Here is a 15,733-nt window from a genome sequence, read left to right on the forward strand (position 1 = left end):
TGCCTGTCAGACAGGCACTTAAATTTTAGTGGGACTTTATACACTCCGTTAATTTTTGGCTTTACGGGGAGCACAATGTTACACCAAAAGTCCAATGGACTGTTCTTATTTTTCCTCCAGTCCAAGTCTGTTTTTGAAGGTGTTCACTCTTGCAGTGAAATACGGTGAGCCTAGACATGGTTTTAAATCCTGCTGCATTGTTTGTTCAGCCCTGGGGAGCCTTCCTGCCTTTCTTTGCTTGAATTTCGCTGCTGAAGGGTTTACTTATCCCAGCCATGTTGCAGAGGTGTTTGTGAGAGCTAATGTAACCTGCATCTTGATCATTAAGTAACAGCCATAATAAAGAGTGCCAGTGTGCTGAAACTCAGGCTCCAGTAGGACTAGAAAAACAGCTTTGATCTTTTGTGAATACAGATGCAGGCCCCCCCCCCAAATTTCTGTGCTTGTAGTTCCCTGTACATTAGAGTTGAACTCGGCTCTTCTGCGTGGCACATTGCATGTGTCTGTTGCAAACATGTCAGTGGCACGAGATGTGTGTGTTACGGCACTCTGCCAAGCATGAAACCAGAATGTAAGTTGTGTTTCTAATTTAATTTTTTCTCATACCCATGAAAGGGGACATATATATCACAGATGTTGGTGATAACCCCCTGTAGCCATCTCTACTTATTAAACTGAAATACTCTTTTTTAAATGTAACTTGTTGGTTCCTAATCTAACTGCTTTACTCTCTTGTGCTACTAAGCACTGAAATGAAAATGGTGGCCTTATTTTCTGCTTATGGTTGTCTTTACAGTTCACATGGATGGAGCCCTCTTTCTCACCCCCTCTTTTATTTAAAGTCTTTTGTAAAGATCAAAATCTCTAAGCATCCTTACAGTCTTTTGTTTTTCAGTTTTTAAGGTGAAATTGGTTCTTGGATGTAATGCACTACCCCTAACAGAGCTCCTTTTGAAGGACTATCTTTTACAAGATTGAGAGTAACACAAGCTTGAAAGTCAGGCATTGGGGGGGGGGGCGGGGGGGAATTGGTTAATGAAGAGCACGTGAGGTTGAGGAAGCTTTCAGAGCAGGCCCCAAATGCCAGGAGAGGGCAGGTCAGGGAGTATGGCATGTCTCCTTCTCCCAGGGAGCTGGCTGAGTTTTGCTGGGAGCACTGAGGACTCACTTGCTGCTAACCTTTTCAGTCGGGAACAGTATTTATGTTACTGCCCTTTCCATGCCCATCACAGGATGGGCCTCTCGAACAGCACATCACATGGGGCATGTGCGTGCCCCGTTTAGCTAACTTTCTCAAGAGTTGTTCCAGCTCCAGCCCACCAAGCCTAACAAGCAGGTTGGAGGTGGTTCTGTTCATGAGAGGAGTTTGTATGATCGTGGTCTTTGTGTGATTGTGCCTTAGCTGCTCTCTGTCCTAGTTCAGACCAGGCAGAAGTACTGCTGTCTTCCAGGAGCCACAAACAAACTGTTTGTGCCGTAGAGATTTGTCAGGAGTGTTGACTCTGGTGTCTAATGAGAACTGAAGTGTCAAATTAATCCCTCTTCAGGCAGCTGGTTTAGCAGAAACTGTAGGTTCTTTATACTATCACTGAAGCACTGGTGCTCTTTTCTTTCCCCTGACATTAGACCTTTAGCAAAGCTTTGAAGTATCTTGGTTTGAGAGTTTTTATTCTTCACGCTTTCTAGGAGCTGAGCCTGATCTGTCAGGCCCATTACTTGTGAAAGAGCTGTACAAATGGCGCAGGCCGAGCAGTAGTGATGGCTGAGGCTGAACAAGTTCCACAGTTCATTTCAGATAAGCGCTCGTTTGACTTGTCTTTGCAGCTGCTTGGACTTTCTCTGTCAGCCTTGTCTGGTAGCAAATAAAGCACACCCAGGAAGAAGTCTTTAGTTTTTTCTAGTTGGTGGCGCCCAGAAATTTCAGCTTAAAGTTTGGCTGAAGAGTCCAGGTAGCCTTCACTGAGCGCAGGGTGTGTGGGACCAAGTGTCATGCACACACCAGCGGTAGGGGAGAAGCGCACTTGGGACCTCAGTGCTACCAAGAGCTGAGGGTGACTGAAAATCCACAGTATATGAGTTGCTGCATCTTATTTTGCAAGCTTTTTTCCTCATTCTCTTGTGTGGTTTCTTTTAGAACTTTACTTAACCGCCCCCTTTAGCCTTCAGAGTGTTTTAATGAAGTCCGTATGTCCTTTTCTTTCATTCCCCTGGGGCCTAGGCTGAAAGCCCGAAGTTTGCGATAGGAGAATTTGATGCTGCGGTCAGCAAGAGTAGGGCCCCTGCTAACTCAAATGCTTGGGTTGTCTCTGTTCCCCTTTGGACACCAGTCACATCTGGCCAGTCCCGGGTATGCTGGAGAGAGTGAGAAGCAGGACAGTGAATTTCCAGCATCACCTGCAGTTTTCCTTCTCCCAACGCAGCGAAGTATTGCTGGAGGTCTGGCTTCAGCTTGATGGGCTGATGCCGGAATAAGAGCATTGCTTTTTGTGGTTTTTATTGAGTTCGGCGCACAGTGTGTCGGCCCTGGGAAGGCTGTGCATGCAGGGGTTTGTAGATGCTTCCTGTTTATAGATATGCTGTTTATATTGAGCATACCCCAGGTGGCTGCTCACTGCTGGGTTCTGCTCCAGCAAAGGGCATAGCAGAAGCTGGGAAAAATGAGTAATTTGCAAAGGCAGCTGCATGGTCCCACAGGAGCTATTAATGCCCTTAGTGGGACTCTCGGTGCTTGCAATAACTGTTTGCCTGCATACAGACACGTGGCGTTCTGATAGTTCAGGTACTAAAACATCAGTACCTCATTCATTTATTACTTCGTGTTGTTTGTTTTTTTTTTTAATTTTTGGATGAAAGGGTGACTTTGGCATCTTTCTTCAAAGCAGCAGTTCGCTGGTCTCCTTTTGATCCTTAAGCACTTACCACCACTCCTGTCTTTTTGAGCTTATTCACATTAGTGCTGCCATGCAAAATATCCCTCAGTGCTGTGATGGGACTGGGGCTAAGTGGGCGTTTTAAAGGGGGATGAAGATGTGGGGTTGGTTCTTTGTTGTGTGCAAGACCTGCAGAAACTGGGCAGCGTCCGGGGATTTCTGTGCAGATTGCTTTCCTGCCAAGGAAGATGTGTAAGTAATGGGGTCGCTCAGGTTTTAACCTTCACCTAGCGTAAACCTGCGGCTGAAGTCGTGGTCCCAGATGTTTCCTTTCTGTAAATGCCCTTTCCTGGTGTTTTGGCTGCCTTTTAGGATTTCTCCTCATACCAAAACCTCTTTTCCCTTGATTCACAGGCTCACCTTTACACAAGCAGGGTACCACCTCCACCGCCAGCGCCGAGAAGTCGGGTTCAAAGGTTGCCGAGGTGGGCGATGATTTCCTGGGAGACTTTGTGGTGGGCGAACGTGTCTGGGTAAATGGAGTGAAGCCAGGTGTGATCCAGTATCTTGGGGAGACGCAGTTTGCTCCGGGCCAGTGGGCAGGGGTCGTTCTGGATGACCCGGTGGGTAAGAATGACGGCTCTGTCGGTGGAGTACGTTACTTTGAATGCCAGCCGCTGCAGGGGATTTTTACACGACCATCCAAGCTGACGCGGCAGCCGGTGGCTGAGGGCTCAGGGAGCGACGCCCCCTCCGTGGACTCCCTGACAGCTCAGAACTTGTCACTGCACTCGGGGACGGCCACGCCACCTCTTTCCACTCGTGTCATCCCCCTGAGGGAGAGCGTCCTGAACAGCGCCATGAAGACGGGCAACGAGTCTGGATCTAACCTCTCGGACAGTGGGTCTGTGAAAAAAGGGGAGAAGGACTTACGGCTTGGAGATCGTGTGCTGGTGAGTTGATTGCGGGGTACCCCTTGAAAGGCAAAGGACAAGAATTTGTCCCCTCCCTAAGTGTTCCTGGTCAGGTTCAGGATGAGGCAAAAGGAGGACAGAGTTGGTGGTGAGGTGTGGGACAGAGCACGGTCTTGGAAGGGGGATGCCTGGACCAAGCAGGCATCGAACTACTGCATTCCCTGTTACGTGGGATGCTGTGTCTTCTGGACATCTCTCTCTCTCACACAGATGCAAGACAACATATTCCAGAGCATTTCTTGTATTGGACCAGTCCTGAGCAGTAGAATGAAGTCAGAGAGAAAGCAACTCAAACATGAGAGGGAACATGATAGAAGAAAAATCACTGATTATTATTTTCTAATCCAATGCTACTCTCCATAATGGTGTGTTTGGGGCTTTTGAGGAATTTGCAGCAGGCTGTCTTGTTGCATGTGGTGGTGTGTACTCTGCAAGTATTTGCAAGAATCTCTCATAGCTGGTCACTCCCCTTTTGGTGCTTTAGTTGTTATATATTGGATATGAGACTAACTTTTCCTGTACAGAAAGGAACTTGCAGTTATTTTTATAAAAGGGCAGGACTTTGGGAGAGGTCACTGTGCTCATGGATGGGTTCTTCACATCTGATTTCTGTTGTTGTTTTTATTATCTAGAATAGACTATCTGATGACTTTAAGCCCAAATGCCACACTCGCGCTAAGAATGGCTTACGCGAAGTTTGCTATCAAGCTTGTCACCATTTGTGCCCTGGCAAATGCGTAGTGCTTTCACTGGAGGTGGAGAAGGAAAAGAAAGATATCAAAGCACCAAAAGACTGAGTTTTGTTCTGCAGCCCTGTAGAGAGTATAGTTTCATTTAGTGGGTATGATACATACTGTGATATCAAATACTGGAAGAGCCAAGCATTTGAGCACAGATCTGTTGCGACTTTATCCCCAGTAATATCTCTGGATCTAAAAGATAAAGGCGACTCTGACCGATAGCAATGGCAGGTTGCAGAGGGTTAGTCTTTGTGCATCCTGGGCAATCTGGCTCCCATTTAAAGTTAGCTATGAAATGTTTCCATTTTGGGGCACCTGGTTCCAACACCAATAGTAGTAGGGAAGTGTAGACAGACTTGCCAGCTGGTTAATAGCAGGGCTGTGGTAGTACTTGGCTCTGCAGCCAATATGAATCAGGGTGCAGGGGGTTGGCAGAGGCAGTCTCAGATGTCATTTGTGGTCTCGGAAGGTGGGTTTGTCTGCTGGCGATAGCAGCAACCCTGGGCAGGCTGCAGCTCAAGCCGATGGAGTTGATTCCTTTGCTCTCTGCAGCCCCAAGGAGGCCCTGGGGAGCGCTGCACGGCTGTGGCAGGCCACACGTCTTCTGAGGCAAAACTTCACGTGGCACAGTCTGCTCTGAGGTTTCAGGATCTGTTGTGGCCAAACATCAGGCATCTCTGGCATTACAAATACAATTGCAAAGCTAGCAACGCACTTGCACGCCAAAGCACTGTTGGGTTGTCCGGTAGTTTTCATTTTGTTTGAATAAAATATAAACAATTTAAAGTTGGTTCATTTTTTTGGAGGAGGAAAAGTAAAGATGGGTTCTCCTTGTGCCCACTGGGTATGACACTAAGTAAATCTAGTGTGAACAAGTAAGCTTGTAGACCTAGTTGTAGAGGTGAGGAAGTTTTATAGTCTCAGATTTTCCCCCAAATATGCATTGCATTGCACAGCACGAGCTGACAGCTGATGAAGGGTTTGTGGCTTGTCTGTCTTCTTCCTGCCTTCACCGGCCTCTGCCCTTCTTTCCTCCCCATCCCTGCTGTTAGCAAAGCGGCTGCTGTCCCTGCGGGTCCCAGGGGCTGGGATGGGCAGGGAAAGGTGGCAGAGACACCCCCTGTTTACACACGCGGTGATGCTTCGTGTTGGTATGTTAAAGCAGCCACACATGGGGAAAAATGAACCTGGGGAATCTGTTCTCCTTTGATCAGTTTATTTGCTCCCATTTTCTCCTTTACCTGTTGCAGGGAGTGAGGAGGGTGCTCAGGTGAGAATGTCCCATTTAAGAGCAGCAGTCATAGAAGGTAAACCACAAAATATAAGATCTGTGCTAAACTGGGTTCTGTTCTCTCTAAACCAGCTAGGCAGTGGAATAGCCTTCTCCAGACTGAATTGTTTAACTCCTGTCTTCTCCTGACTGTAAACTCACTGAGGCAGGGTCTGTCCACTTAATACCCCGCTTACCTCAGCGGGGCCCATGCAGGCTGAGATTTCAGCATACCCATGCAATGCAAACTGTTAGCATCCCTCCCCTTGGCTTCTGTTGAGTTCTTTTTGGGGTTTTGAGGGTGATTTTGTTTGGGTTTTTGTGTTTGTTTTTAATGAAGGTGCGTCCTTAGAAGTCCTCCCTCCCTGCCTGTTAATTTATCCACCCCAGCTTGTATAGATAAAGTTTGTGCTATGATTTGTTAGTGTAATATATAGCTTCAAAAGAGCAAATCTGCAATGAGCTCAGCATCTCACTGGCTCTAGTAGGAATGCTCAGCTTACAGAAACACCAGGAATTGTTTGCATGTAGTAGTAGAGGTCTGGGAAAAGAACAGATAATGGCAACAAGAAGAAATAATTTTGCTGTTATGGTTCAGTAACATGTGCTTGCCTTGGCAGATGGCTTTTTTTTCTTGTAATGGAGATGTCAGCTAATCATGTTTGGTGTTTGAATACATAAACAATAATTCTGGGTTAACCTGAGTTGCCTCAAATTCCCTGAGTAAATCTTTGCTCTTGTCCTCTATGGATTGGTACAGTTTTAGTTCTTTATTACTCTTAGTCTGTGCTTTTCTGAAAGATTATCTTTTTATTTGAGAATGGCTTTTAGGCAGATGGGATCCACCAAAGGCTTTTCAAGTGAGGGAGGACATGTGTTTTCTGTAATTGCTTAGTGGATGGAGCACAAGGTTGCAGGTGTCCCTTCCAGGTCTGTAAGACTGACACCTGGCTGCTCTGCATTCGGCTTGCTTCTTGGTAGTGGTTTTCTTTAACTTCATTAAAGTCCACTGTAGCTTGAAGACATTTTTGCTTTTCAATGACTTCATTCTGAGACCCTTTCTGACTCTGTAGCAGTTGTGAAAAGTGACTTTTAGCTTTCCATTAGAAGCTCTCCGTTAGAAGAATTGGATAATATTTGCCTTTGGCACTTTCTAACTCAGAGTTTTTCCCAGAGATGCAAAAATTGCATTAAAGAGATAAAAAACCTACCCTAATGTTGTAGAACTCATCTATTGAAGTCTGGCAAACAAATATGGAACAATTAACCTTTGCTTTAGCAGTGGAGCTTCCCAGAGTACGGTAATCGCTGGAGTGCTGCTGTTAATGTGTGGCTGGCTTGTTGCCTTCCTCCAGGGAAAGAAGGAATGGAAATAGAGAAACGGAGCAGTTGAGCATTTTCTGCTTGGGAGGAATCCCTGCTGTGTTTTTGGCCTAAGAAAATATATTTTATATGATTGGGGGAGGGGGGCTTTCTCAGCACCTGAACACATTCCACCCTAGATGTAGTTGCTTTCTTAAGGGTGGGAAGGAGGTGGCTGTTCTCTATGTCAGTCTAAATAAAAAGTAATTTTAAAAAATCTATAGTCCTCTTCATGGAGGTATTTGGCCCTTTAGCCGTCCTTCTGTCTGCTAACTGGGATTGTACTCTTCGGTACTGAAATGTAGTAATAAACACAACTATTTAAGGGCCAGGCTCTATCCCAGTGGATGATTGACTATTGCTGTGGGGTGCTGCCCCAGATACCCTGTGGATGGATTCTAGGTTTGTGATTTTGCTAGAACTTGTAGGTGGCCTCGACCAGAATAGACGCTGGAATAGCGGAAGCAGAACTAGAAGGGACATGACGATGGAGCAATGCCTCGGCTGATGGACAGGCAGGGCTGCCACCATGGGCTGGTGGAAACAGACTCCGGACTTACCCCTGAGCATGTGATTTTAGTAATTTTCTCCTCTGTATGCTGCAAAGTGTTTTTGCCTGCAGTGTGTTGTAACCTCTGGCTACTGGCAAATGGCAGAAAAGTCTCATGAATAAACTAATTGCGTCCTTTTCTTTAGCATCCCCCCTGTACGCCCCCGCCCCAGCCCTGCTCTGCAAGCCTGACGTTGTAGAAAGCCTTTAACCATCTGAGTGAAAAATCATTTCCATTAGAAGTTCCCTGGCAAGGAGAATTGCAGTCTAAGCTTTTCTCCTTGGGCAGAGACAGCTACTTGCTTGCTGCTGCTAGTTTGCTTTGAGCTATTTCAGTGCCTGAGACTGAAGCCTCGCTGCTGCGAAGGCACGTGAGGTGTTACAAAGGAAGGATTCATGCTCTTCATTTTCCTGGTTAACCGTCAGAGCTCTCCCAGCTTGCTGGAGTCTTAGAGGTGCAGGAGTGCTCCTGTATGGGCTTTACAGACAAACACAAGACTTATTTCCTTATTGCAAACCAGGCAGGAAAGAAAGAAGCAACCTGTTCTGTAGTTCTACCAAGGCAGCATTTTCAGGGAAAGGTGTTTTTAGTATTTCATAGCTTGCTTTCAGCTTGGTCCATAAGGAGACCAGCAATTGCTGTGTCATGTCTGGAGAGCGTAGCGGTACGGCAGAACCCAAGACCTTGCACTGGGAGCGTGGGAACGATGGATCTCTGTCCCTACGGAGGTTTGTGATGGGCAGCGGGAAGTGCAGTCTTCTGGTTGTTTGCAGGATTCAAGAGGCAGGAAAACATCTAGTTCTCCTAGTCCAAGATTGTTGCCCTGGTGTGGTGTGAAATACAGTGTTTCTACTGTTGTGACAGGAGCAAGTGTTCCCTGTCACTGCGGTGAAACTAAGAGGAAATAAATAGCCCAAAGAAACCGCCCTGCCTTGCTGCCACATTAACCCTTTGAGGCTTTTTGTGGACGCACACACTCTCCTAACAGTTCATTTGGGCTGACGCATTGGCCAGTCCTTGTCTTCTGTGTGCAATATCTGTCACTAAATAGGAGTTGTAAGTGGCCTGTGGTGGAGCAGACTGTATTATTAATGTGGGTGGACTTTGTATCAGACACAGCCTCAGGAGGGGATGCTGTAATTCAAGGCTTTCCTCTTACACCACATCCGTAGGACATTATTTTCTCACTGGTGCCTGAAAAATAAACATGCACAAATGTCTTGCATCAGCAGTGCTGTCAGACTCGTTCCTGTGCAAGGCTGATTTGTACTGTGGGGATCGGAAGGCACAAAGATAAGTGGCTGGATTAAAAGAAACTATAAAAATTCCTGTACCTTCATGCAGGGAGGAGTGTCCTGTAACTCCTGGCTGTCTCTTTCTCCCCTCAGGCTAAAACCCAGTTCTGGCAGTCACAGATGATATAGAGAGTATCTGGTCAGATGAAACTGCTGATGATCGGATCCACCTGAATTAAGTTGTATTTACAGACAAACCTGACCACAAGCCAGATCTCTACCTTACCACTAGCTTGCTGACCGTTGTCCCTAGCTGTCAGCTGGGACGCAGCCCCAGTAAGTGATGGCACACATTTCCCATAGGTATGTGCTTTTACCCCCTTGTACTTACAGATCATTATTTCCTGTGATCTGTGATGGCTGGACCCACACCCCCATGCTGCTGCAAAAAGCGCCCTCTGAAATCAAGTCTTGTACAATAATCTTCCATCAATGCTTGGAAGAGCTAAATTATGTGTGGTGGGAAAACACAGCTTCTACCTCTCTCAGCTTGGGTGCAAATAGGCTGCTTGTCTGGGTGGATGAGTGTAGGGGGAGAAACCCTTTTTTCGCTGAGGGAAAGGACGCTGGATACAGCCTGCGGCTACAGCTCCAACTGGAGCAAGCAACACCTGTCCGATAAAGGCGAGCTCCAATTTCTTGTTGGTATCATCCAATGATAATGTAGAGTAAGCTTACGTGCTGCACGTCAGGAGTAGTTGAAGGTCCTCAGAGTAAAGAGAGTGCCCCATGTCTGCCCTTTCCCCACTGTCCCCTTCCTTTCCCTTCCCACAGGAGAGCAGTGGGAGAGTTCCGCGGTTCCGCCAGGACCCAGCATGAGACATGGGAACCCTGCGGAGGAGGAGGCATGTCAGTGTGCTGTACTTGAGCACTTTCTGTTCCCACCTCAACCCTCTGGTCAGCAGCACTGTCTTGTGGAAATGCTTTGGATAGCAGCTGAGAAAATAAATTTAGATGGGTAAATTAGAATTTTAAGCAGACGGCACTGCATCCTTTCCGTGGTTTCTGCCTGGGGATATGCTCAAGCAAGCATCTGCAGCAATTGCTGACCCCTGAACCATGCGTGAAATGGTGGGGAACAGTCCCTGTTGGCCTGAATGACACTTAAAATTTTATTTTTCTTTTCTTCCTTAGCAGTATTGGAGTGTATTGCAAGCAGTGCATTGCCCGCAGGCCCTTGGTTGAGGACAGCTGTTGAGGTTTTTGCTGAGAGCAAGAAACGGCTTTGGGGCGAGCAGGAAGGATGTAAGAGGAAAAGAGCAAACGCAGGCTGGAGGGAGTCTGACTTGCAGCAGCCAGATTGAGATCTGGCCTGGTGCTAATTTCGTAAATTGTTTAAATGACATATTAGCAGCTCTGCTGAAGACAGTGTCTGGAAGGATTAGCATCATTGTCTTTTCAGCCCTGGGATACTGGTCTGGATCCAATTTTGTCATTTTGTTGAGAAAACCGTAGTACAACATGATGTCAGTGATACTACAGTTAGCAGGGAAGGCGTGTGGATGTCGTTTTGCTATGAGTGCACGTTGCTTTCCTGACTCACCAGTTAGGACACGGACCTGCTAAATATTCCTGCCTTCATTTTGTTGTGAAGGTCAAACCCAAGACTGCCTCTTGGGAGATCTTTCGTTGAGGAAAGGCCAGGCCAGGAAGATAGTCTTTAGTCAAAGGCATGAAAAAGGCATCGGAGCTGAGGCAGAGAACTTCAGTCTGGAGCTGGAACTTTCCAGGAGGTCAGAGGTATGTGTCTCTGAGGCAGCTTGAATCCAGCTGGAGAGGGTGGGCCACCATGAGCTGCTTTAAAGTTGGTCATACGTGTTTTCACCTGAAGCAGAGAAATTTGGAATGTTGATACTGGTCAAAATACCCTCCAAACCAAAAAATCCTATATCACTATATCAGTGTTGTTTCTGGTTTTTGGAGCTTTAAGAAAGAGCTATTCTTAGCTGCTTTTTATTTTGTTTTGTGGTTTTTGATGGCCTTTTTGTTTGTTTGGGATATTTTTTTCCAAAAAAAACCCTCAACTATAACTAAACTCAAGAATACTTTACATTTGGTAAAATCTCATTCTCTTGGACATGAATAATTTCAGTCATAGTTTTGGTAAGGTAACTATTAAACGCTGCTCAGAAAAGCTTTGGGAGTTTTGTTAGTTTTTGAACAAAAATTCTCAACTCTGCAAGCCGTGGCGTGTCTGAACTGCTGGCGTGTAGCTGAGCCCACTGGCAGCCTTGTTTACTCTGTGCTGTCTCGTGCTTGAGCCAAGAGATGGGTTGCCCTGTCCAGTTTGTCTTTGCTTAACTCCAGACACTCGGCAGGTTGAAGGTGTGGTTGTGGCTCCGATTAATGCGCCAGGCTGAGATGCAGACAAGTTTTTCCGTAAAGAAACTTGTGACTCAGTGTGGCGCTGGTGCTACCGGCGGGCTGAGATGCCCGTGGGATGGAAACCCTCTGGTCTCTAGCGTGGTTGTGGCAGCCGTGTTAGCGCAGTAGGAGCCGTCCACGCTCGGCTGTCTTTCACACTCGGGTCACGGAGCATGGTATCAAAGCTAGGCATGGGCAGAAGGAGGGGCTGTGAGTTACCGCGAGTTATGCTATGCAATTGCTAACCTCCCTGGCTTTTACAAGCTGCTGTTTATCCTCCTTCCAAGGTGATACCTCCGATTTATTGAAGGGTCTGATAGAAACAAAAGCTTCTGTTTTGATGAGGCTGTTTTGTGCGCCAATACGACCTGCCAGCTGGCTTTTTCCAAAACGCATTATTTATTTTAGCAGCATTAGCAGATTATCAGGCCTGTATAAATCTGCATGTCTGAGTCGGATGAATTTTCTAGGCTTTCCGTCCATAAGAGTTTTTGTGTGCCTGCCAAAAGATGGGAAGCTCAACGAGAGGGTTGGGTGCTGGCATGTGAGTGTGACAGCCCAATATTGGCTTCTGGCTGTACTGCCAGCCCTGCCGGGATCCGGGAGCGCAGGCTGTTGGGGAGCAGATGTGTCTGTTTTGGCTTGGGGGAGAAGATAATGCTGTATGGCGAGGGTGTATTTTATAGAAAAGATGGCAGAATAATTAATGCTTGAAAGAGAAAATAAAATATGTTGCTTTGGAAGCAGAGAATCGCATTGTCGTTTGGGGGAGTGTTAGACCTGATCCACACTTAGCAGCTTCGCTGATGTACGGCTTTCGGGTAGGAACGTGACAGGCTCTCTTACTGCACAGTTCTGGTGTTGGCATAATTAGATAATGTGTGTATTAAGTCAGTGGGGGTAGTTGTTTTCTCCCCTGTTTGGAAACAGCTTTCTCAAAATAAATAATACCTGTGGGGACGTAACTGAGTGGTCCTATTGTTTGTGTGGATGGAGGAGTGTGGCCTTCCAGTAGATGCCCCAGAACAGCGTGGTAAGAGTCGCGCTGATGGAGGGAGCTCATCAGGTTTTTAAGGTGTTTACATGAGGCTCTGTGGGGTCAGGATCATGTGGCTTGGTAAAGGAAATGTGGCTCAATATCTGTAATTAAAACTCAATAAAAATAAAATTGAGGGAGCTTACCAGCAATGGTAAGTTCCTATAAATGACGTTAAGATGAATTACACCTATATTGAGTTCAACTTGCAGCTAAAGAAATTTACTAGAATGGCATTAAATCATTGCATTAATATTAAGAGGCTGATCTGTATAAACTCAAATAAATCAAAAAGGGGACTGCTATTTGACTGTGAATGATAGCTAAAGAATTTTACTGCAACTGTTCAAACCTGTAACTTGCCAAGAACCTAATACTGAAATTGAATCATCTTTTTTCTCCTGGACGCAGTGTGGGACCAGAAAGCTTTCTTGTAATACTTTTCCTGCTGGGAAAGATTTTCCTCCTTCTTATAGCGAAGAGAATAACATCAGCAAAGGTTTTTCCATAAGCAGCACTTTGAATCCTTAGTGAGAGAAGTTACAGAAGACTAACTGAAGCTGCGTGCTGCAGCGCAGCCTCCCAGGACTTGCAGTAGGACCCAGACTTCAGAGCTGTGCTCTCTGCTCCATTCAGGTGAAGTTATTTTTAGGCTGGGAAAGCTCTCCTTTTGGATAAGCAATTTTCAGAATTTTGGGGGATTCAGAATCGGTACATCTGTAACATCCCCACCCCAGAACACACAAAACTGGAGATTTCTGCATTCAACTCTCACTGTTTTCTGTAGGAGAATATTACTCTGTTGATACCTGTTTATGTAAAACTTAGTATTAAGAAAATCTATAACTGCAAGTCATTCAAGATAAAGCCGCAAATTTAATTTTAGTCTTATTTTTTAAGCTTTCTTCCTTGAACGTAGGCTTTAGCAGAGATAGGCTAAAAAAGTTTTAATCATATGCTGATTTACTTGAAGAATGAACCTTTAGAACCACCCTCCTACTTTTCCATCTTTCTTTTCTCAGCACAAGTATCTACGTAGGAGCTTCTAGTGCAAAGGAAGAGGCAGCTGCTGCTCAGTGAAATGTGCTCTCATAGCAGTGACCAAAACTCAGCTTCATACATTCCTGACTTATGCTCTCCTAGAGTCTACTCAGCACGTTGAAAGCATTAAGTGTACATATGGGAGCAAAAGGTGTGATTTATTCTTATTTCTCCATGGACAGAAAAAATCTGTGCTAGTGGAAGCCTAGCAGTGAGATGTGTAGGTAAAAGCAGAGGGTTTTTTTCCTGTACAAAACACCTGTATTTTGAGAGGTTTGCTGGGAGGGCTGTTCACTACGTCCTAGCAAATCCTGCATGTGGGCAAGCTGAAGAGTGATAAGTGCCTTCCTGGCTCAGCTTGTCCCTTTGATGTCCTGTCCCAGTTTTGCTCAGAACTGCCAGCTGAAAGAGCACAGGATTAAAACCCCTTAGTGCAGGTTTTGGTTCGTTACAGAAGGCAGGTATAAGCTGCACTTAGGGGGCTTAAACTCCTTTGTGGTCTCACAAGTAACTTTGTGTAATTAGTTGATGCCTTGAAATATGTTTTCATTATATTTGTTCTGGCAGGCAGGCAGATCCAAAAGCGGGAGTTGGTCAGTTTGCTTGTAATTATTGGAGACACATCTTTAGTACTAGGAGAACTTGATATGAAAACTATCTGTTCTGGTTTCATTAGATCTGAAACAGAAAATACTGATGTCTCCCCCCACCATAGCTGTCCCAGCTTCAGTCCCCTTGTGGCAGTGCCAGTGCTGCCATCGCTAACCCTTGGCACCTTATCTCCAACAGGTTGGTGGGACAAAGACAGGAGTTGTGCGCTACGTGGGAGAGACGGATTTTGCCAAAGGAGAGTGGTGTGGTGTGGAGCTGGATGAACCCCTGGGGAAGAACGACGGGGCGGTTGCTGGTACAAGGTACTCTGAACTCTCAAACCCACCCTGTGGCACGTAGGGTCCTACGCACCTCCTGGGGTGACTGGGGGCAAAATGGACCTGCGGGGAGGACTCAGGGATCTCTGTAGTTGTGTTTGGTTGGATGTTGTGGGTTGGCAGGAGAAGTCCAGTTTTGAACCTTTCTGGGCTTTGGGATAGCTTTGCAGGGGGATCAAGAAACCTCATCACTGGAACGGCCGGTTACAAGCGGTGTTCCCCAGGGCTCAGTTTTGGGGCCAGTCTTGTTTAATATCTTTATCAATTATCTGGATGAGGGGATCGAGTGCACACTCAGTACGTTTGCAGATGACGCCAAATTGGGCGGGAGGTTTGATCTGCCCGAGGGTAGGAAGGCTCTGCAGAGGGACCTGGACAGGCTGGATTGATGGGCCGAGGTCAAATGTATGAGGTTTAACAAGGCCAAGGGCCGGGTCCTGCCCTTGGGTCACACCAACCCCAGGCAGCGCCCCAGGCCTGGGGCAGAGGGGCTGGGAAGTGCCTGGCGGAGAAGGCCCTGGGGGTGCTGGCTGACAGCCGGCTGGGCATGAGCCAGCAGTGCCCGGGTGGCCAAGGAGGCCACCAGCCCCCGGGCTTGTGTCAGCCCTGGTGTGGCCAGCAGGGGCCGGGCAGGGATGGGGCCCCTGTGCTCGGCCCTGGGGAGGCCCCACCTCGAGTGCTGGGCTCAGGTTTGGGCCCCTCGGGACAAGAAGGGCCTGGAGGGGCTGGAGCGTGTCCAGAGAAGGGCAGCGGGGCTGGGGCAGGGTCCGGAGCACAAGTGTGCTGGGGGGGGGCTGGGGGGGTTTAGCCTGGAGAAGAGGGGGCTGAGGGGAGCCCTTCTCGCTCTCTGCAGCTGCCTGAGAGGGGCTGGAGTGAGGGGGGGGCTGGTGTCTGCTCCCAAGTCACCAGTGACAGGACGAGAGGGAACGGCCTCAGGCTGCGTCAGGGGAGGTTTAGGTTGGAGATTAGGGGAAATGTCTTTACTGCAAGAGTGCCCAGGCACTGGCACAGGCTGCCCAGAGAGGTGGGGGAGTCACCAACCCTGCAGGTGTTCAAAAACTGTGTAGACGTGGCACTTCAGGACATGGTTTAGGAGGCCTGGAGGTGTTGGGTTGACAGTTGTGGTTGATGATCTTTTCCAACCTTAATGATTCTATGATAACGCCTGTGAAGAAGTAACCTGAGGGGCTTCAGGAAACAGGAGGGAGTAGGGAGAGAAGACAACTTATAGTGGGATTTAGTTTTTGCTAGAAATTGATTCTGTGATTGTATTAGCTCTACTTTCCCTTCATAAACTTTCT

At 47.1% G+C, this 15,733-nt stretch overlaps 1 protein-coding gene across 4 annotated transcripts in view; it reads left to right on the forward strand.

Moving 5' to 3' along the window:
* CLIP2 (CAP-Gly domain containing linker protein 2) overlaps positions 1-15,733 on the forward strand; it is an 81,859-nt gene that overhangs the window by 34,858 nt on the left and 31,268 nt on the right. For all 4 annotated transcript variants that reach the window (XM_064468089.1, XM_064468091.1, XM_064468088.1 and 1 more), the window contains 2 exons: positions 3,285-3,823; positions 14,293-14,417. In XM_064468089.1, the coding sequence (XP_064324159.1) occupies positions 3,285-3,823; positions 14,293-14,417 (664 nt within the window). The remainder of the gene's footprint in view (positions 1-3,284; positions 3,824-14,292; positions 14,418-15,733) is intronic.

This window comes from Phalacrocorax carbo, chromosome 17, assembly GCF_963921805.1.
Source record: "Phalacrocorax carbo chromosome 17, bPhaCar2.1, whole genome shotgun sequence".
NCBI lineage: Eukaryota > Metazoa > Chordata > Aves > Suliformes > Phalacrocoracidae > Phalacrocorax > Phalacrocorax carbo.